Below are 23,068 nucleotides of genomic sequence, written 5' to 3'. Positions count from 1 at the left end.
GACCCGAGATCTACAAAGCAAAGAGGAAGCAGGACCTGACTTCCCTACAGGAACCTTTTCTTTGAACAGACCTTTTCTTTGAACTGTTTTGTGACAAAGGCGATGGCTGTTTACGACCCCCGTTCCTTAGAAACAGCTGTTGCCATGTAATCAGGGAAAGTCCAAATAAAAGAGGAGGCGTACAATCTTTCGTCAGAGCGTGGTTAGACTGTGCAAAGAGTACAGTCCAGACGTCTCTCCTCAATTGAGTCAAATGTAATTCTGTCTCTGTTTAATTCCTTGCTTCTTGTCTTGTTTAATAGATGTCATCAGTGTTTGAACCTGACAGCGTCCATTCTTCCTCTTCCGTCTTCACATTGTTTCTGCTTGTAGGTACTACGTGCGTGTGCGTTGCCTAACATGCGCCTCTGGACGGTTTATCAGCAATGTTACAATGTGATGACGGTGCCGTTATGTCCGTAAAAGAAAAAAGTATTATTATTAGTAGTAGTAGTAGTAATATTCACAGGCAGTATAGTACCGTTTTTTAATTAATTAATACCGCAGTACTTTAGTAGTACCAGTATACCGTACAACTATACAGTAAAGGCAAATTAGAAGATCCATACATGGACGTGTCTACATACAACAGGAAGTGAACCTACTTGACGTCACCTAAACCAAAATCATTCTATAAAATGGAAGAAAATAAACATATCCAAACACTCAAATAACAAAAATATGGCTCTTCAGAATACAGGTCAGTATTTTATGTTTCTTCTGCCAAGGAAAGTATATTTGTTTCAATCAATCAATCAATCAATCAATGTTTACTTATATAGCCATAAATCACGAGTGTCTCAAAGGGCTGCACAAGCCACAACAACATCCTACATCAACATCAGGGCAAGAAAAAACTCAACCCAATGGGACAATGAGAAACCTTGGAGGGAACCGCGGATGTGGGGACCCCCCCTGGGCGACCGGTGCAATGGACGTGGAGTGGATCTAGCATAATATTATGAGAGTCCAGTCCATAGTGGATCTAACATAATAGTGAGAGTCCAGTCCATAGTGGATCTAACATAATAGTGATAGTCCAGTCCATAGTGGATCCAACATAATATTGTGAGAGTCCAGTCCATAGTGGATCTAACATAATAGTGTGAGAGTCCAGTCCATAGTGGATCTAACATAATAGTGTGAGAGTCCAGTCCATAGTGGATCTAACGTAATAGTGAGAGTCCAGTCCATAGTGGGGCATTTGTATGTCTGTTTTTTATTTAAACAAAAATGGCTCTAACATAATAGTAACATAATAGTGGATCTAACATAATAGTGTGAGAGTCCAGTCCATAGTGGATCTAACATAATAGTGAGAGTCCAGTCCATAGTGGATCTAACATAATAGTGATAGTCCAGTCCATAGTGGATCCAACATAATATTGTGAGAGTCCAGTCCATAGTGGATCTAACATAATAGTGTGAGAGTCCAGTCCATAGTGGATCTAACATAATAGTGTGAGAGTCCAGTCCATAGTGGATCTAACGTAATAGTGAGAGTCCAGTCCATAGTGGGGCATTTGTATGTCTGTTTTTTATTTAAACAAAAATGGCTTTCAAGATTTCACTCCATTGACAAAATAGTCTGATTTTTCAAATAGTTCAGTTTGTTGTATTTTCACACCAACGTGGGAAGTCCCCGTGTCCATGAACTCTCTCTAATGCAACTATTTGTCATACGCCGTGTGCCTCCCGTACACTGGGGGGCGCCTATTTCCTCTTAGCGCGGATAAATGTCTTGTTTTTCCAGTTGCCCTATGATGTCACACCAGGCATCTGCGGCTCCTTACTGTGGTATACTTAGGTTCTGGTGTGTTTGTTCTCTGCCCCCGCACCTTTTGTGTCCTTGAGCAAGACACTTCGCCCTTGCTCCTGATGGGTCGTGGTTAGCGCCTTGCTTGGCAGCTCCCGCCATGTATGTGTGTGAATGTATGTGTGTGAATGGGTGAATGTGGAAATAGTGTCAAAGCGCTTTGAGTACCTTGAAGGTAGAAAAGTGCTATACAAGTATAACCCATAACCCATTTTCCCAGGATGCAGACGGAACTCCGGAGGCAGGGTGCAGGTAAGACAATGATTTATTTACCATAAATCCGTCAGGAAAAATAAATCAAACAGAAAAGCATGTCGATAGCATGGGAAGCTATGGCGAAGCTTACTTAGTCCAAAAACAGGACTCACTAAGGTATTCACACTGCAAAAACTAAAATCTAAGTAAGATGAAATATCTCAAATAAGGGTGATATTTGATATATTTTCTGTCTGATAAGACAATTCTTCTCACTAAGCATATTTTATGTTAGAGTGTTTTACTTGTTTTAAGGGTTTTGGTCCTAAATTATCTCAGTAAGATATTACAGCTTGTTGCTGAGATTTGATGAGCTATATTGAGTAAAACATGCTTGAAACTAGAATATCAACTGTTGCAAAGCTGTGTCATCAACACTCACAAGTATAAAACTACTTTTTTAAAGTAATAATTTCTTATTCCAAGCATGAAAAAAAAAAATCATGACTTTGACACAATTGTGTCTCATATTAAAACAGATGACAGCCAAATCGACTTTGCTGTTTTATTTTCAATGAAACAATAGAAAATACGTACTCATTAATAGTACACTTGTTATTAGTGAGAATATATTTATTTTAAGGTATTTTTGGGTTCATTGAGGTTTGCTAATTTTACTTGTTTTGGAAAGTCTTGACAAGCCACATTTTCTTGTTCTATTAACAGATAAGTGAAGTGAAGTGAATTAGTGAATTATATTTATATAGCGCTTTTCTCTAGTGACTCAAAGCGCTTTACATAGTGAAAACCCAATATCTAAGTTACATTTAAACCAGTGTGGGTGCCACTGAGAGCAGGTGGGTAAAGTGTCTTGCCCAAGGACACAACGGCAGTGACTAGGATGGCGGAAGCGGGAATCGAACCTGCAACCCTCAGGTTGATGGCACGGCCACTCTACCAACCGAGCTATACCGCTATATTGCTTAGTTCAAATAAAATACCTCTAATTTTTGTATTTTTTATTCTTGTTTTTGAACATTGACTTTTTGCAGTGCACACGTTACTTGTCGTATGGAGCAAACAAGACAGCCAGACTGAAATAGCTCTCTGATTAGTGCCCGGGACCAGGTTAGCGTCCCGAACACTAATCAGCGGCCATAGCAACCAAGAACACACAAACCCAGGGGTGCTGAAACAGAACTAAGGGAGTCTTTAACTAATACAAAACATGATCCGGGCAACGAATCATGACACCCTCTTAAATAAATCTGGTTCTTATTTTCTCCCATCGATGCACTTCAAAATGTTCTGTTCTTCAAATAGTACAATTGTTGCCACGTTTTTATTGAATGGTATCTGCATCCGGGTTATATCGCGCGCCTTGAGATAGGTGCATGCGCGATACGAAGGGGCTCCTTTTGGGAGGCTTCATCTTTCTGGCACTCATCGAGGGCGGACGCTCCCCTTTCCTCTCCCTTATCTCTCCTGCTTGCTTCTTTGTCTTGTCTTATCTTAACTTTCTTGTTGCCTCTTTTTGCACTGCTCTGCAAATCTAAACATTGGAACTATTTAACTAGCATCAACGAAATTGACTAGATCTTGGGTTTGGGGGAACCTGTTTGTCGTGACGGAGCGGTTGTTGCCGGATACGCGACAGGACTCTTGGGAGAAGGAGTGCCGCGTGCCTGGCGACCCTTTTCTGTCGAGGACGTGAAGGTATCCACCTATTCGGAATTATGACAACAGGACATCTGCTGATTGGAGTAAGCGTTGCTCTGGTTTGTCCACAAATTGGAAGTTGCTGGCAGTCTTCAAAGTACCCCAAAGCTGCCACCAAGGATTGGAGGATGCGGGAAGAACTGTGGACACTCTTGTGATTTGGATAACATCGGACTGTCTGCCCCACATGATGAATTTTTGAGGACCAGTCATAGACAATTTAGAGTGAAAAGCAAATTTTATTTTCACGAGCATACAAAACATTCTAACTTGGATTGTTTCCCTGGCTTCGAGACTCTCCCGAAGGACAGTGCAGCGAAGACACAACAAACTCCCTTCTTGTCTCTCATGGACACACACCTGTTGTTGTTGACTTTGGACTAGCGACTGCACGACACCAAGGCCGCGGAACAGAGACACGCGGCAGGCTTACACACAAACATGCATCCACAAAAAATATACGCCACACACCATTCAACGCCCTTGACGTGAATCCCTTAGGGGTGATGGACGGCTGGGCAGCGCCTGAAGAGCTGCAGCCTTCCACCGTAGTCCCGACTCCCTCCCCTCTGTTGCTAGATATCTGGAGATGTATGTTGTAATATGTATATGTGCTTTGCTATGGAGGTTTTTTCCCACTCCAGACTGTGCCCCCTCAGGAGCCCAGTCTTGATTGTATTTTTTTACTCATCCTTCCCCAGCGTTTACCTTTTCCCCATCTTTTACGGGGCGCCTTGTGGCGACCCATCAGTTTTCCTGTTCTGTAACCCTGTACACTGTTTGTTTGTCTAATCTTGAATGGGTTTGTGCTGTAAACAAAGTTCCGTTGTACTTGTGCAATGACACTAAAGACCTACCTACCTACCTTCTTTAGAGCCATACTACTACTACTACTGCTTGAGGACTCCAGCATATGTGGGCAAACAAGTGTATTCCTAGCAAGAAGTCAAATGATAGCCGAGAGAAAATGTTGCATACACTACCGTTCAAAAGTTTGGGGTCACATTGAAATGTCCTTATTTTTGAAGGAAAAGCACTGTACTTTTCAATGAAGATAACTTTAAACTAGTCTTAACTTTAAAGAAATACACCCTATACATTTCTAATGTGGTAAACGACTATTGTAGCTGCAAATGTCTGGTTTTTGGTGCAATATCTACATAGGTGTATAGAGGCCCATTTCCAGCAACTATCACTCCAGTGTTCTAATGGTACAATGTGTTTGCTCATTGGCTCAGAAGGCTAATTGATGATTAGAAAACCCTTGCGCAATCATGTTCACACATCTGAAAACAGTTTAGCTCGTTACAGAAGCTACAAAACTGACCTTCCTTTGAGCAGATTGAGTTTCTGGAGCATCACATTTGTGGGGTCAATTAAACGCTCAAAATGGCCAGAAAAAGAGAACTTTCATCTGAAACTCGACAGTCTATTCTTGTTCTTAGAAATGAAGGCTATTCCACAAAATTGTTTGGGTGACCCCAAAGTTTTGAACGGTAGTGTACATGCACTGTTCTCGTCCGTGAAATGGTTCCAGTCGGAATTTTTGTTAAAGTTATTTCAGAATTCATTAAGGGAAAACAAATGTTCAAACAAAGGAAAAAATAAGGATGTGATCCACCAGCAGATAGGGGGCAGTGCTGAAGAAGTACGGGACGGACTGGTGTCTGTTAAGAAAGATGATGCCTAACCATGTCGGTCTTTTTGGATACCAAATTAGGTCAGTTTTGACATACACCATTAAAATCTTTCTTTATATCTAAGGCAAGTACTTCAATTTTTTGTTGTGTGTCGAGATCATTGTTTCACCACTAGGTGACCTAATGAAACATGTCAGTTGTAGATTGCTTCTTGCGGAATTCTTACTTGTTATCACTTAGAATTTGATGTTTGTGAATGCGGTCGCATATTATGCTTTGGATATAACAGGCAGCAAGGATGTTGGCTTATAGTTCAACAGATTTTGTTTGGTACGACAATCAATCATATGGGCACATTTCCAGAAGGATTGAACAGTCTTTGAGTCCAGGGAAATCTGGAAGAGCAGACAGTTTTTAAGTACAGTTGCTGAGATCCCATCAGGTCCATTGATCTTTGAAGTGTCAAGAGAACACAATTTTATAACAGCAAGAGAATGACCGAGGCACATATCGAAATTGGTCAAATAGTTACTGAAGGATACCGATACCAAGGCCCTGGAGTGGCCCACACAGAGCCCAGGCCTCAATCCTATTGAGAATCTGTGGCAGGTGCTCAAGGAGAATGTTCATGCTCGGAAACCACACAATTTGGACCAGCTGGAACAATTTGCAATGGAAGAATGGGCCAAAACCCCCCAGGAGGCATGTGCCAACCAAGAAAATAATGACTAAGACAGACCTGGGAAAATTAAGGCCCAGGGGCCACATGCCTTAAGCTTTTCAATCTGGCCCAGCGAACATTCCCAAATATTTGTTTTAGATCTTTAAGATGGAAAGTGTAGCTGCCATTATGATGTGCAGTGATTTTTTCAAATGACCGTAAGTCTTGAACTATACAAAGTATTTCAACGTTTGGAATCTGCGCTTTTGCATGATATACTAGTTACGATGGTAATCTAATTAGTTACTATGGTCATCTAATTAGTTACTATGGTAATCTAAGTCACAGCAGCTCAGACGAGGCACCAAGCAGTGTGGGTGGGGAGCGTTTCCACAGAGTGTTTCCAAAGCGGCCAGCCTGAAATGCGGATGTCAGGGACAGACGCGGAAGGAGATTTTTACAACAAAGTTCTAAAGCTTAGTGATATGTCAGATATATCAGATTGTAAGTGGGTTTTTTCATATTTCGCTGTGTTTGTTGCATTTTTGTTGTGTTTAGCTTGATTGTAAAATATGTCGATGGAGAGGGGGTGTAACGTTCATGTTGTTAATATTCAGTGTTTTATCGTTCATAGTTAATATTGTAAATACCACATTCTTTATTTTCATGTACATTTTGGATGTCTCATTCAGTAAAAATATATAAAACTCCATTCCGTTTTTTAAAGGCGGTCTGTCATAACGTTTTTAGCATTCAATCAGACATTATTGTTGTATTGATGTTACTAAAAATAGGACCCAAGCACACATACTGTAAAACACATTTTCACAGCTTATATATACACTACCGTTCAAAAGTTTGGGGTCACATTGAAATGTCCTTATTTTTCAATGAAGATAACTTTAAACTAGTCTTAACTTTAAAGAAATACACTCTATACATTGCTAATATGGTAAATGACTATTCTAGCTGCAAATGTCTGGTTTTTGGTGCAATATCTACATAGGTGTATAGAGGCCCATTTCTAGCAACTATCACTCCAGTGTTCTAATGGTACAATGTGTTTGCTCATTGGCTCAGAAGGCTAATTGATGATTAGAAAACCCTTGTGCAATCATGTTCACACATCTGAAAACAGTTTAGCTCGTTACAGAAGCTACAAAACTGACCTTCCTTTGAGCAGATTGAGTTTCTGGAGCATCACATTTGTGGGGTCAATTAAACGCTCAAAATGGCCAGAAAAAGACAACTTTCATCTGAAACTCGACAGTCTATTCTTGTTCTTAGAAATGAAGGTTATTCCACAAAATTGTTTGGGTGACCCCAAACTTTTGAACGGTAGTGTATATGTATGTATGTATATATATGTATATACAGTGGGGCAAAAAAGTATTTAGTCAGCCACCCATTGACAATCAATGGGTGGCTGACTAAATACTTTTTTGCCCCACTGTATATATATATATATATATATATATATATATATATATATATATATATATATATATATATATATATATATATATATATATATATATATATATATATATATATACACATACATAGATATACCGGCCCCCAGACACATTTTTTTCTCTACATTTGGCCCCCAGAGTCAAAATGATTGCCCAGGCCTGTACTAAGAGGTTGTTGTCAGTAGTGGATTAGAAAGGGTACACTATCTACTATTAATTGCCAAGGTGGTTACCGGTAATAATTTTGAACGTCTAATTTTTCCCTTTCTTGTTTCAATTCAGTTTAGCAATACAATAATCAAAACAAACATAATATACATAATATAATATAATATAATATATATTATTTTGGAAACACATGCAGTATAAACACTTGCTGTTAATGTGGTTATTTCCAGAGAGTAATCAAGAGTTTTGTCTAATTTCACAATGGGGGCTACTAATTTTGGCCTCAACTGTAGTTCAACAGATGTTGCTTTCTTTCCGTTCTTAGGTTCGGCTATCAATCACATGGGCAAATTTCCAGAAGGACGGAATTGTCTTTGTGTCTTGGGAAATCTGGAAGAGCTTGACAAGTACTGTGGAAAGATCCAGCACACAGTTTTCCAGTGCAATTGTCCAAATCCCTTAAGGGCCTTTAGTCTTTGAAGAGTCAGGAGAAAGCAGTTTTATAACAACATTTATGGGACAAAAATGTATGTTTGAGAGAACTTTAGGAGATTTTTTTTTGTACACTGAGTCATCATCTGATGTTGGTCTGTAGACACAAAACATGAACACCAGGCGACCTGGAAGGTGTAGTTTAAAATTTATGTTGTTGGGGTTCAAAGTCAGACATTCTGAAAGCAGCAAAAGCATCACTGAAGAAGACTACAATTCCTTCCCAGCAAGACTCATCAGCTCTGTCTCGTCTGAAAAAGGAGTAACCAAGCACTACAAAAATCGTCTATATTACGCTTTAGTTTCAGATACACAGAAGAAGCAGGATCATAAATAGATTAGATTATGCTCCATTTAATCCCACTTTGTACATCGACAATGGATATTTGTAAAATAATCAGACAACTTATTGTGAGGAGGTCCTGGGCTTTGGTGGATGTCAACACATTTGAGAAGTATAAGACAAAAAAAAAAAAAAAACCACAGCTGATTGACTATTCTCCTGTGTGAGTTCTAATATGTCTAATAGCCTCTGCATTATGATGGAATTTTTCACCGCAAACTGAACAACTTAATGTGTTCTCATGTGTCGTACCAAACTACACTTTTGAGAAAAGCTATTGCCACACACTGAGCAATTAAACGGTTTTTCTCTCGTGTGTGTTCTTACGTGGTCGGTCAAACTGTTCTGTTGAGAAAAGGTTTTACCACAAACTGTACAATTAAATGGTTTTTCTCCTGTGTGTGTTCTCATGTGTTTTAACAAATCCCCACTTCGACAAAAGCTTTTACCACAAACTGAACAATTAAGTGTTTTTTCTCCTGTGTGTGTTATCATGTGTCGAGTCAATTCGCCGTTTCGACAAAAGCCTTTACCACAAACTAAGCAACTATATGTTTTTTGACCAGTGTGCGTTCTCATATGTTGAGTCAAATAGCTTTTGTTAGTAAATGTTTTACAACAAACTGTACAATTAAACGTTTTTTCTCCTATGTGTGTTCTTTTGTGCTCGGTCAAGCTGCTATTTTGAGAAAAGCTTTTACCGCAAACTGAACACATAAATGGTTTTTCTCCCGTGTGGGTTTTCAGGTGTTCAGTCAAACCATTCTTTTGGGAAAAGCTTTTACTGCAGAATGAACAATTAAATGGTTTTTCTCCTGTGTGCGTTCTCATGTGTTGAGTCAAATTCGCTTTTAGAGAAAAGCTTTTACCACAAACTGAACAAGTAAATGGTTTTTCTCCTGTGTGTGTTCTCATGTGTTGAGTCAAATTAATTTTTAGAGTAAAGCTTTTACCGCAAACCGAACAATTAAATGGTTTTTCTCCAGTGTGCGTTCTCATGTGCTCTGTCAAATTGCTTTTTTGGGAAAAGCTTTTGTTACAAACTAAACAATTATATGTTTTGTCTCCTGTGGGTGTTCTCATTTGTTTGGTCAAATCACTCTTTCTAGCAAACCTTTTTAAAGAAGCTGAGCAGCTATTTTTATCGCTCTTGTTTTTAGAGCATTCAGAGTGTTTGTTGTCAGTGTGAGTCCTCATATCACCTTCACCGTCTGTATCGCTGCTCAAAGTTACTTCAACCTCGTCTTCAGCCTCACTATCTGATAGTGGCGCTAAGAGGTTGTCTGGTTGCGGTTTCTCTTCATCATCTTTAATCTTCACAGAGACAACAGTCAGTGGCAACTTGGTGAGATCAGCCTCCTGTGGTCCTAGAAGATACTTTCCATCCTGAGTGATCCAGAGTTCCTCCTCTTCCTTTTTAATGTGGGGTGGTTGTGGAGTCTCCTGCTTCAAAGTGGAGCTCACCCCCCACTGAGGGGGAAGTTCTTCTGGATGACCAATCAGCTGCTGGACGTCTGCAGGACACAAACAACACAAATACACTTAAGTCCAGACATGATCCATGACATGTTTCTCCTTGAACTCACTATACACACTTACTTGTATGCACTGTATGTGTGTGTAGTGTTTAATTGCCATTCATTTAGTGCCTTGCCAGAATGACGGATCAATGTTTACATGACTTGGCAGAAAACATCTGTTTCCGTGGACATTAAGATACTTCAAACTAGCAAGGGGGGAACATGATATATACTTTATCTAACAATATAATAAGGATGTAAAGATATGAACATTTCCTATTATGGTTATTGTGACCAAAAATTATCATGTTATTATCATCACAGTATTGTTGAATGTGCTCAAAAAGTACTTATATACTTACTGAAATCTTTTAACCAGGTTTTATAAACAAATATTAAATAAATAGACCCACAATATGCTTTCTTGGCATAATAAACCTTACTTTTTAAAAGCCATATTATTTTCATTTTAGTGTTAATTTGTTTATCTTCTTTCATTTTAATTCATAAAGGTTTTAGTGTTGTTAATGATAAAGCAGAAACAGGGGTTTGGGGAGCTTCACTTTCATTTCCTATTGTCATCATTGTTCCAAGTATAAACCAATCACTTTTTGCTAAGAGAGCCCAGCTTGTTGGTTCAATATGCACAATAAACCATCTTAGTTGCTCAGACAGTAAAGTCTTTATATAAGTTTATTACATCGTTTCTTATTGGAGAAAGACGTTAATGTCTCCTATATTCATGTTAGCATTTAAGTTAGCTGGCGATCTGGCTGTAGCTTGCAGTTAAAAAAGTATGAGTTTAGTGTGGTTATCAATCATGGTTTTACGATAATTTTAGTTCTAAACGGTAATACTATCACTATATCGTTCATCGTTAAATTCATACAATGTATTTTTTTTTGTAAAATGTTTATTATTTTCGGAAAATATATATATATATTTGTTTACATTGAGGTAGCAAGAAACTTAATTTTCTGTGCAATTGCAATCGATGGAATCAAACACTTTATTGACATCAAGCATAAAGCATTATGTAAATACAAGTGGCTACTCTGTTAGGTGCAGTTGAAATCCAATAGAAAACAATTAATAACATGTAACAAATAAATACATAAACGAATAGCACAGCAACAATGAAAATAAGCGTAAATTATTGGGACAGATTCAATATCCTAAAATATCCCAAAACATTTTTTTAACTCAGTTCTAATACAGTTTTCCACCACTTGTGGCAGTAATGACAATGCCAAATAAACCGAAGTCTGGAGCAAAAGTCATACAGGAGTTTTTTTAAGCACAAGAATTAAGACTAAAGTGGGGAAGCTCTATTTTCGTTTGAACTTTAATTTTATTGATGGTTTAGTTAAGAAAAATATTTACTGTTATATATAACTTTTTTAGTTTATTTATTTTAGCGCCACATAATTATATGTAAAAAAATATATATTTTTCATTGTTATTTATAATATTTTAGTGGGCCCCTCTGTTGTGGAAAAGTTGCGACCAGAGGTCAAAAATTATAAGAACCCCAGATATAGAAAAGGGCTGCAACTCACGACTATTTTATTAGTCGACTAGTTATCGTCTATTTTACCGATTAGTCGACAAATCAGATTATAAACTGACTAACTTTTGAATGCAGCTCGGGATATTTTTAGGCATGTGCTTACAAACAAAAAAAATGGCTAATTCATTCATAAATATTTAATTATACTGCAACTAGGCTGTTCATTAGGCTGTACAAAAATAAAAAAATAACTATTCAACTTGTGTCCATTTAATAGCAAGGACAGGCAAAGTGCTAAACAAAACCCCAAATATAATTTAAGTTAAAAAACAAAAACAAAACTGGTATTGTATTAATTATTTATTTACTCCTGACATTTATATCAATCTAATAGACTCCATGTATATAATTGTATTACCGTATAAAATTAAAATGGTCGCAAAACCATCCTTAATAACTGCACTTTGATACGGACTGACGGACTGGCCCTAGCTTGCTAGCTTAAATACTAACATGCAAACAACAGACATTAACGTTATTCCCTGTCAGGTTCAAACACTGATGACATCTATTAAACAACACAAGAAGCAAGGAATCAAACAGAGACAGAATTAAATTTGGCTCAGTGAGGAGAAACGCGTACATCTGTACCCTTGTACAGTGTCACTACGCTCTGACGAAAGATTGTATGCCTCCTCTTTTATTTGGACTTTCCCTGATTACATGGCACCAGCTGTTTCTAAAGGGACGGGGGTCGTAAACAGCCATCGCCGTTGATTACAAAACAGTTCAAAGAAAAGGTCGGTTCAAAGAAAAGGGCGTAAAACAGTTCAAAGAAAAGGTCGCCTGGAGGAGAGTCTGGTCCTGCTTCCTTCTCGGGTCAAGACAAAATCTTTCTGTGGATTACAATACATCAAAGACACAGAACACCTTCATGTTGCTTCCCATCCTACACAGTGGAGTTTTACAAGCCTTCTTCTTGGTAGGATCAAAGACAGCTTTTGTCTTCTCGCCGGGAACTCATGGCAACACAAAGTTTTGTGATAACTTAGATACAATTATTCTGACATTATTCCCCATTACGAAACGTCATTCCCCAATCTAAACTTGTACAAACACACTACTGTCTAATCAACTGAGCTACAGTATTCACATCACACATAAAGGATGTGCTGTTTTTGCACAAAGTGATCGATAAACTCGACAGAGTCAAGTTGAAACAGACGGAAACGAGATATTTTCAACAGGAAGTGAACTCAACGTGATGTCACATAAACCAGAAGTGAAACAACTGATCACCCTCTATAATTTAAATTGGAAGAAGATAAACATATTTAAATATGTTTAAACAAATAAAAATAATATGGCCCTTATGAAGCCAGAACAATATTTGATGTTTCCTCTGCCAAAAAGGAATGTTGTGTTGCCATTTATTTTAATTATTAAAAAAATTACAACTTGGTTAATAAGAGTTATAGTGTGTGTATAGGTACTTTTTGAGCACATTCAACAATACCAGGATAATAATGATAACCATGATCATTTTGGTCAGAATATCTGGATTTAGCCAAGTTTGTTTACTTTTTTGGTTGTGTATATTTGAGGGTTCCCAGAACCCCTTCGTAACAGAAAAATAACTAATGTATTGCTTTTGGTTGTGATGTTTACTCAAGTGTAACAGTTTACTTACAGACTACATTTCATTTGTACTATTTTTTTGTTTTACTTACCTTGGTTTTTAAAAGGTTACATTTCAAATACAATGTTAAAATATACGGGAAATACAAGTTGATTGCATTTGAAAATGTATACGTCCATTATTGTTATGTATTGTCATTAGATCAGTGGTTAATTTGGTCGCCAAAAAACAATGGCAATAATTTGTAGGTCAATATATAAAGAAAACGCTCTGGTGTTGGTTGCAAGTCACGACACAAACTTTCAGCCTCATCTGAAGTAAAAAGTGTCAAAATAATTGTATCTAAGTTATCACACAACTTTGTGTTACATTGAGTTCAGCTCGCCCTGCGAGAGGACAAAAGCTGTCTTTGATCTTACCAAGCAAAATGCTTGTAAAATTCCACTTTGTAGGATGGGAAGCGACATGAGGGCGTCAGTTTCTTTCTTCTATTGTAATCCACAGGAAGATTTTGTCTTGACCCGAGATCTACAAAGCGGTTTGGAAGCAGGACCTGCTGCAAGCTCCAGGCACCTTTTCTTTGAACTGTTTTACGACCTTTTCTTTGAACTGTTTTGTAATCAAAGGCGAAGGCCGTTTACGACCCCCCTCCCTTAGAAACAGCTGTTGCCACGTAATCAGGGAAAGTCCAAATAAAAGAGGAGGCGTACAATCTTACGTCAGAGCGTGGTGGAGACTGTACAAGAGTACAGCCCAGATGTTTCTCCTCAATTGAGCCTGATTTAATTCTGTCTCTGTTTAATTCCTTTCTTCTTGTCTTGTTTAATAGATGTCATCAGTGTTTGAACCTGACAAAAAGTGCCTTGCTTTTTCTACCATTCGTGACAATGTGCTTTTAACTGAAAATAATTTGCTCCGAGCGTGTGCAAAGAAGAGTCCCGCTTCACCCACAAACCTTAACAAAATGACGGATTTTCCGAAAAACTACTTTTAATGGCGGGCTGCTATTCATAGCAATGGGGGAGACAATGAAATGGTAAGTAATAACAGTAGACAAGGAATTTGTGAATTAGGGCTGGGAAATAAACCGATATGACGAATTATAGCGGTATATTTTAGAGAGATGTATGTATTTGAGACAATAATGTGTTGATGAGGAAGCGTTCATGACAGCGTGTCGAGTTGTAATTTACACGATTCTATCAAATAAACAAGGCGAGGGAGATGGATGCGCTTGAAAATGATGAAGACATAAACTTTGTGTGAATAGATATGTTCCTAGTTGCAACGGTATAGAAAAAAGCATATTTAAAAAGCAGCCAGATATAATTAACTTGTTATATGACCTTCCTGGTCAAAACTACTTTGCTCAAGAAGCACAGACAAAACAAATTTGTACTTTAAAGCTTGGTGTTCCTGGCTTAAATGTTTGAGGGAACAAAGGTATTCTAAAAATGTCGAACCACAGATCCCTTCCCCATCAACAACAATGCTAATCAAACAGACTTTGATTACTTCGGGAAAAATTATAATCCAGAACCTTATATTTTTGAGCCCGAACACAAAGAAGATGAGCGATAAGTTTTAGAAGGCGAGAGCTAAAGGGATGCAGCTTTATTGAAAAACTATAGCATCATTGCTAGGTGCTAATATACATACAAACTAACCATTATAAAACAAACACTTACTGCACAATTTCCACTCTCGCTGGGATGCCAACCGACGGGACGCTCACATAATTCCGTTTAGATGAAGATTCGAACAGAATCCTCACGAAGGGTTAAAAAATATGCCTCAACTAGCGTGTTTTTGTGTCTTTTTCGCCTTCTTGGGGGACGTGAAAGTTGGTCAGCCTGTCTGTCCATGGCCACATGTGTCTACTACCAGGTGAGAGATGCATTAATTATACCAGTGTTTTTCAACCACTGTGCCGCGGCACACTAGTGTGCCGTGAGATACAGTCTGGTGTGCTGTGGGAGATTATCTGATTTCACCTATTTGGGTTAAAAATATTTTTTGCAAACCAATAATTATAGTTTGCATATTATGTGTTGTTGTTGAGTGTCGGTGCTGTCTAGAGCTCGGCAGAGTAACCGTGTAATACTCTTCCATATCAGTAGGTGGCAGCCGGTAGCTAATTGCTTTGTAGATGTCGGAAACAGCGGGAGGCAGTGTGCAGGTAAAAAGGTGTCTAATGTTTAAACCAAAAATAAACAAAAGCTGAGTGCCCCTAAGAAAAGGCATTGAAGCTTAGGGAAGGCTATGCAAAACAAAACTAAAACCGAACTGGCTAAAAAGTAAACAAAAACAGAATGCTGGACGACAGCAAAGACTTACTGTGGTGCAAAGACGGCGTCCACAAAGTACATCCGAACATGACATGACCATCAACAATGTCCCCACAAAGAAGGATACAAACAACTGAAATATTCTTGATTGCTAAAAGAAAGTAGATGCGGGAAATATCGCTCAAAGAAAGACATGAAACTGCTACAGTGGCCTAGTGCAGTGGTTCTCAACCTTTTTTCAGTGATGTACCCCCTGTGAACATTTTTTTAATTCAAGTACCCCCTAATCAGAGCAAAGCATTTTTGGTTGAAAAAAAAGAGATAAAGAAGTAAAATACAGCACTATGTCATCAGTTTCTGATTTATTAAATTGTATAGCAGTGCAAATATTGCTAATTTGTTGTGGTCTTTCTTGAACTATTTGGAAAAAAAGATATAAAAATAACTAAAAACTTGTTAAAAAAAATAAACAAGTGATTCAATTATAAATAAAGATTTGTACACATAGAAGTAATCATCAACTTAAAGTGCCCTCTTTGGGGATTGTAATAGAGATCCATCTGGATTCATGAACTTAATTCTAAACATTTCTTCACAAAAAAAGAAATCTTTAACATCAATATTTATGGAACATGTCCACAAAAAATCTAGCTGTCAACACTGAATATTGCAATGTTGCATTTCTTTTCACAGTTCTTTTTGACAGACATTTAAAAAAAATCTCACGTACCCCTTGGCATACCTTCAAGTACCCCCAGGGGTACGCGTACCCCCATGTGAGAACCACTGGCCTAGTGGTTAGAGTGTCCACCCTGAGATCGGTAGGTTGTGAGTTCAAACCCCGGCCGAGTCATACCAAAGACTATAAAAATGGGACCCATTACCTCCCTGCTTGGCACTCAGCATCAAGGGTTGGAATTCGGGGTTAAATCACCAAAAATGATTCCCGGGCGCGGCCACCGCTGCTGCCCACTGCTCCCCTCACCTCCCAGGGGGTGAACAAATGCAGAGGACAAATTTCACCACACCTAGTGTGTGTGTGTGACAATCATTGGTACTTTAACTTTACTTTTTACATAAAAATACCAAAAAAGAGAAAAAGCCACCAAAATAGGAGCGCAAGACAAGAACTAAAACACTACACACAGGAAAACACCACCAAACTCAAAATAAGTCATGATGTGACGTGACAGGTGGTGACAGTACACCTACTTTGAGACAAGAGCTATAGTGATGCATGCTTAGTTATGCTTTAAAGTCATATCCAACAATTGCGACAACGACTTTTTACTGTCAACTGAGTTTTGTTTTTTAATTACTTCTGCTGGTGGTGTGCCTCCGGATTTTTTCCACGCAAAAAATGTGCCTTGGCTCAAAAAAGGTTGAAAAACACTGAATTATACTGTAGATTGACTTTTAGCAAGTTTCAGACGAACCAAGAGCATCCGCCGGCTCATTGAGTCAACAATAGCAATAGAGGACACTCCATCTGTTCACTCAATTGTTTGCTTTTTATTTACAACTTAGAATGCATTAAAAAAGCCAAACATGTGTTCTTGTCTTACATAAAACCAGGACAAACAGGCTAAAGAACAGCTTCTTCCCCAGGGCCATGACCACCCTGAACGGACTGCCCCATTGTGCCTCATAACTGCCTTCTATGTATAGAGTGTACATTGTACAGAGAGTATAGAGTGTACACTGTTCTCTTCCACACCTTTCTTTGCACTTCTATATTTTTTATATGTTTATATATTTACACATTGTTTTCTTGCATGCACACATCGCACTGTATGGAATGGCCTCAATCTTGTTACCCTGCGTAATGACAATAAAGCTGATTCTGATAAGGATTGTGAATGATAAACAGCACATGTCTTTCCAATTGTTTCGTATTCCCAGTATGACTGATCTAATAACATGGTCAGAGTGCAGAAGCGTTATTACAGTGACGTAATGTTTAGACGGAATTTTCATATATTTTGCGGATTGTAAATATACAGCAATTGCATATGGTTTATTGGATACAATGAAGCAATTAAAGGCCTACTGAAAGCCACTACTACCGACCACGCAGTCTGATAGTTTATATATGAATGATGAAATCTTAACATTGCAACACATGCCAATACGGCCGGGTTAACTTATAAAGTGACATTTTAAAATTCCCGGGGAACTTCCGGTTCAAAACGCCTTTGGAGGATGACGTATGCGCGTGACGTCGCGAGGTCCACGGAAGTGTTTGGACACAATACACAGAGCTCTGTTTTCTTCGACAAAATTCCACAGTATTCTGGACATCTGTGTTGGTGAATCTTTTGCAATTTGTTTAATGAACAATGGAAGCTGCAAAGAAGAACGTGTTAGGTGGGATCGGTGTATTGTTGTGTTGCTGGCTGTAGCAACACAACAAGGAGGACTTTGTTGGATAGCAGACGCTAGTGCCGGCGACCTCACCTTGACTTCCTACGTCTCCGGACCGCATCGTCGATCGCTGGAACGCAGGTGAGCACGGGTGTTGATGAGCAGATGAGGGCTGGCTGGCGTAGGTGGAGCGCTAATGTTTTTATCATAGCTCTGACGAGGTCCCGTTGCTAAGTTAGCGTCGTTAGCAACAGCATTGCCAGGCTTCGACAGGCGGCACAGCATTAAAGGCCTACTGAAATGAATTTTTTTTATTTAAACGGGGATAGCAGATCTATTCTATGTGTCATACTTGATCATTTCGCGATATTGCCATATTTTTGCTGAAAGGATTTAGTATAGAACAACGACGATAAAGATTGCAACTTTTGGTATCTGATAAAAAAAAGGCTTGCCCCTACCGGAAGTAGCGTGACGTAGTCAGTTGAACATATACGCAAAGTTCCCTATTGTTTACAATGATGGCCGCATGAAGTGAGAGAGATTCGGACCGAGAAAGCGACAATTTCCCCATTAATTTGAGCGAGGATGAAAGATTTGTGGATGAGTAAAGTGCAAGTGAAGGACTAGTGGGGAGTTGAAGCTATTCAGATAGGGAAGATGCTGTAAGAGCCGGGGGTGACCTGATATTCAGCTGGGAATGACTACAACAGTAAATAAACACAAGACATATATATACTCTATTAGCCACAACACAACCAGGCTTATATTTAATATGCCACAAATTAATCCTGCATAATAACACCTGCGTGTTTGTTATGCTAGCTCCTAGCTCCTCTGCTAGCTCCTAGCTCCATAGAACACGCCAATACAATTCAAACACCTGATCAACACACACAATCACTCAGCCCAAAAGACCGTTCACCTAACCCAAGGTTCATAAAGCTTATATATTTTTAAAAAGTTACGTACGTGACGCGCACGTAGGTACGGTATGTGTTATGCTAGCTCCTCTGCTAGCTCCTAGCTCCATAGAACACGCCAATACAATTCAAACACATGATCAACACACACAATCACTCAGCCCAAAAGACCGTTCACCTAATCCAAGGTTCATAAAGCTTATATATTTTTAAAAAGTTACGTACGTGACGCGCACGTAGGTACGGTATGTGTTATGCTAGCTCCTCTGCTAGCTCCTAGCTCCATAGAACACGCCAATACAATTCAAACACATGATCAACACACACAATCACTCAGCCCAAAAGACCGTTCACCTAATCCAAGGTTCATAAAGCTTATATATTTTTAAAAAGTTACGTACGTGACGCGCACGTAGGTACGGTACGTGTTATGCTAGCTCCTCTGCTAGCTCCTAGCTCCATAGAACACGCCAATACAATTCAAACACATGATCAACACACACAATCACTCAGCCCAAAAGACCGTTCACCTAACCCAAGGTTCATAAAGCTTATATATTTTAAAAAAGTTACGTACATACGCAAAAAAAAGCCAAAGCTGCATACTCACAGTAGCACGTCTGCGTCTTTGTCATCCAAATCAAAGTAATCCTGGTAAGAGTCTGTGTTGTCCCAGTTCTCTACAGGCGTCTGTGTATCCAAATCAAAAGTCCTCCTGGTTAGAGTCTCTGTTATCCGAGTTCTTCCATCTTGACTGCATCTTTCGGGAATGTAAACAAAGAAGCGCCGGCTGTGTACTGTTGTGGCTGACTACGTTCGAAAAATACGTCCATTTCGCACCGACAACTTTCTTCTTTGCTTGCTTGGCTTCCTTCTCCATAATGCAATGAACATGATTGAAACAGATTCACGAACACAGATGTCCAGAATACTGTGGAATTATGAAATGAAAACAGAGCTTTTTCGTATCGACTTCAATGTGGAAGGCATACCCGTGTTCGCCGGGCTACGTCACGCGCATACGTCATCCTCAGAGGCGTTTCGAACCGGAAGTTTAGCGGCAAATTTAAAATGTCACTTTATAAGTTAACCCGGCCGTATTGGCATGTGTTATAATGTTAAGATTTCATCATTGATATATAAACTATCAGACTGCGTGGTCGGTAGTAGTGGCTTTCAGTAGGCCTTTAACCGTGTATTTACATGTCCAGTGTTTGGTTCGGTGTCTCCTGATAGTAGTATTGTTGATCTTCTGTCTATCCTTCCAGTCAGGGATTTATTTATTTTGTTTCTATCTGCATTTGAGACAGATGCTATCACGTTAGCTCATGCTAAAGAGCTTCGTCGATGTATTGTCGTGGAGATAAAAGTCACTGTGAATGTCCATTTCGCGTTCTCGACTCTCATTTTCAAGAGGATATAGTATCCGAGGTGGTTTAAAATACAAATCCGTGATCCACAATAGAAAAAGGAGAGAGTGTGGATTCCAATGAGCCAGCTTGTACCTAAGTTACAGTCAGAGCGAAAAAAGATATCTCTTGAAATGCATTCTAGTCCGTCACTCTAACGTTCCTCATCCACGAATCTTTCAACCTCGCTCAAATTAATGGGGTAATCGTCGCTTTCTCGCTCCGAATATCTCTCGCTCCATTGTAAACAACGGGGAATTGTGAGCAGCACTACCGCTTGTGACGTCACGCTACTTCCGGTAGGGGCAAGGGTTTTTTTTATCAGCGAGCAAAAGTTGCGAACTTTATCGTCGATTTTCTCTACTAAATCCTTTCAGCAAAAATATGGCAATATCGCGAAATTATCAAGTATGACACATAGAATGGATCTGCTATTCCCGTTTAAATAAAAAAAATTCATTTCAGTAGGCCTTTAAGCATGTAAAGTCAACTCGTTTTTCCACTCTACTGGTACATTAATTATTCCTATATTTTAACGACTGTGCAGCACTTAGTGAAACTTTTGTTTTTCACATTGTGCTATACAGTATAAATAAAGTGGACTGGATTGGATTGGAGAGACCACGTATTGTTTACGTCAGCTCCGTTGCTTAAGCATACTGTAGGTGCCTGCAAGTCTCGGTTGTGCCTGCAAATTTTGTTCCTGTCGCTAGACCCCTGACACACAATACTGTACCTCCTTCTGTCATCAGGACCTACATTAATTCCTGCAGTCCTCCATCTTGTCTATGGGCAATTTAAGGTGTGCTATGTCACATCTCATTCTGGTTCTGGGTGTATTTGTCCCCGTATTCCCTAAACAACACCAACATAAATGGGATGTTTACTGACACACAAAACTCTAAAGACATGTACTATCACCAGTTGACAGACACTAAGTGTAACCTAATTGGTCCTTACTGCATCCTGCCCTGGGCTCGATCCGGACTCTTCTAGATGAGAGCGCTAGGCATCGAGCTAAAAGCCGAAGCTGTCAACTTAATGTCTAGCACAGTCTCTCAAGGCATCAGCACAACCCATACTTGCCAACCCTCCCGTTTTTAGCGGGAGAATCCCGGTATTCAGCGCCTCTCCCGACAACCTCCCGGCAGAGATTTTCTCCCGACAAACTCCCGGTATTCAGCCGGAACTGGAGGCCACGCCCCCTCCAGCTCAATGCGGACCTGAGACTGAGTGGGGACAGCCTGTTCTCACGTCCGCTTTCTCACAATATAAACAGCTTGCCTGCCCAATGACGTCATAACATCTAGGGCTTTTAGAGAGTAGAGTGCACAACTGCGCACACAACAAGGAGACGAAGCAGAAGAACGAGGAAATTACAGACATGGCGATGCCGTCGACGAGCAAGATGAAGAAATACGCTTGCAAGTTCCAAAACGAATGGAAATAAGAATTTCAGTTCATCCAGGACAGTTCGAAGGGGAAGGTGTATGCTGCCTGTACATTTTGTAGAACAGACTTCTCCATTGAACACGGTGGCCGAAATGATATACTCATCATGAACGGAGAAGTTAAACAGGACAATACTGCCATCTAATGGATAGCCACCGGAACACTTAAATTCAAGTATTTCTTTTATTTATATGTAAATAAAATAAATAAATAAATATATATATATATATATATATATATATATATATATATATATATATATATATATATATATATATAGCTAGAATTCACTGAAAGTCAAGTATTTTATACATATATATATATATATATATATATATATATACAGTGGGGCAAAAAAGTATTTAGTCAGCCACCCATTGATTGTCAATGTGTGGCTGACTAAATACTTTTTTGCCCCACTATATATATATATATATATATATATATATATATATATATATATATATATATATATATATATATATATATATATATATATATATATGAAATACTCGAGTTGGTGAATTCTAGCTGTAAATAACCACGTAGTGTTTTTGACTAAAAAATAAATGTCCACGTTCGAAGAATGAGAATATATTGAGATTTTGACTTTATGCAATTTAAGAACTTTTTTTTTTTTAAATTGCAACATTGTTCAAAAAAGTCGGATAATTTCTCGTCACCGCTCTCTTCAAAAATACATTGTTGGAAACTTTAACACACTCACCTTCATCTTTCGTCTTTATCTCCGTTGGTGATTTGCTGGAAGTTGGTGGCGCTGATTCTCTTTCATGTTCTCTTTTAGCGGACGTCGCCATCTTAGCATAGCAGTAGTCGTCCATCTTCTATCACGTCTTCAATCTTCACTTCAGATAACACTCCATCGCTCCAAACCCGACTTCCGTTCCACGGGCTTTGGAAAAGACAAATCCTGCGATATATGATGCTGTATTTGAGTCTATATATCTGTAAGACCGCAAATGCGAAACTTCCCTGAAAAAGCCACGTCGCTCACTCCGCCATCTTGCTCTTTTTCGCCTTCCAGCCTGAGCCGTAGACGTCACACATGAATAGATTACTCCCATGAATAGATGCCGCATTGGGTGCTGGGGCGCAGGAAGGTCGGCCGCCATCTTGAACCGGTCTTCTACTCCTCTTTGAGCAGCAGAAAGAACACGATGGCAGAGTATTGTGCGACGTGTTCTTGTGCAAATCGGTGGACCGTGGAAAACCGGTCACGGGGGATTACTTTTCACATGTAAGAGGGAACATTATTATTAGTTATAGTTTGGGAATCGAAGATTATTGTACTGCATTTATGCCTACCAGCGACATTGTTGTCAGTTTCTGCAGCTGGCTGAGTTAGTTAGCTATTGTATGATTTGTGCTTGTATTCTGGATATCAGCCCAGACTT

The 23,068-nt window shown here is 39.0% G+C and overlaps 2 protein-coding genes across 2 annotated transcripts in view; both read right to left on the bottom strand.

Annotated features, from left to right (window-relative positions):
- Positions 1-22,864, bottom strand: part of LOC133632504 (zinc finger protein OZF-like) — a 50,179-nt gene extending 27,315 nt beyond the window's left edge. Inside the window, exon 1 of the mRNA XM_062024963.1 lies at positions 22,381-22,864. Coding sequence (XP_061880947.1) covers positions 22,381-22,495 — 115 coding nt within the window. The 5' untranslated portion in view covers positions 22,496-22,864. The remainder of the gene's footprint in view (positions 1-22,380) is intronic.
- Positions 8,540-10,061, bottom strand: LOC133631892 (zinc finger protein ZFP2-like). The gene has a single exon (XM_062024072.1). It carries the CDS (start codon positions 9,743-9,745, stop codon positions 8,777-8,779), a length of 969 nt encoding a protein of 322 aa, XP_061880056.1. The 5' UTR covers positions 9,746-10,061; the 3' UTR covers positions 8,540-8,776.
- Positions 22,865-23,068: the final 204 nt, after the last annotated feature.

Source organism: Entelurus aequoreus, linkage group LG17 (genome assembly GCF_033978785.1).
Source record: "Entelurus aequoreus isolate RoL-2023_Sb linkage group LG17, RoL_Eaeq_v1.1, whole genome shotgun sequence".
NCBI classification, from domain to species: domain Eukaryota; kingdom Metazoa; phylum Chordata; class Actinopteri; order Syngnathiformes; family Syngnathidae; genus Entelurus; species Entelurus aequoreus.
Note: the sequence above shows the minus strand (reverse complement) of the source record. Positions and strands in the feature narration are given on the sequence as shown.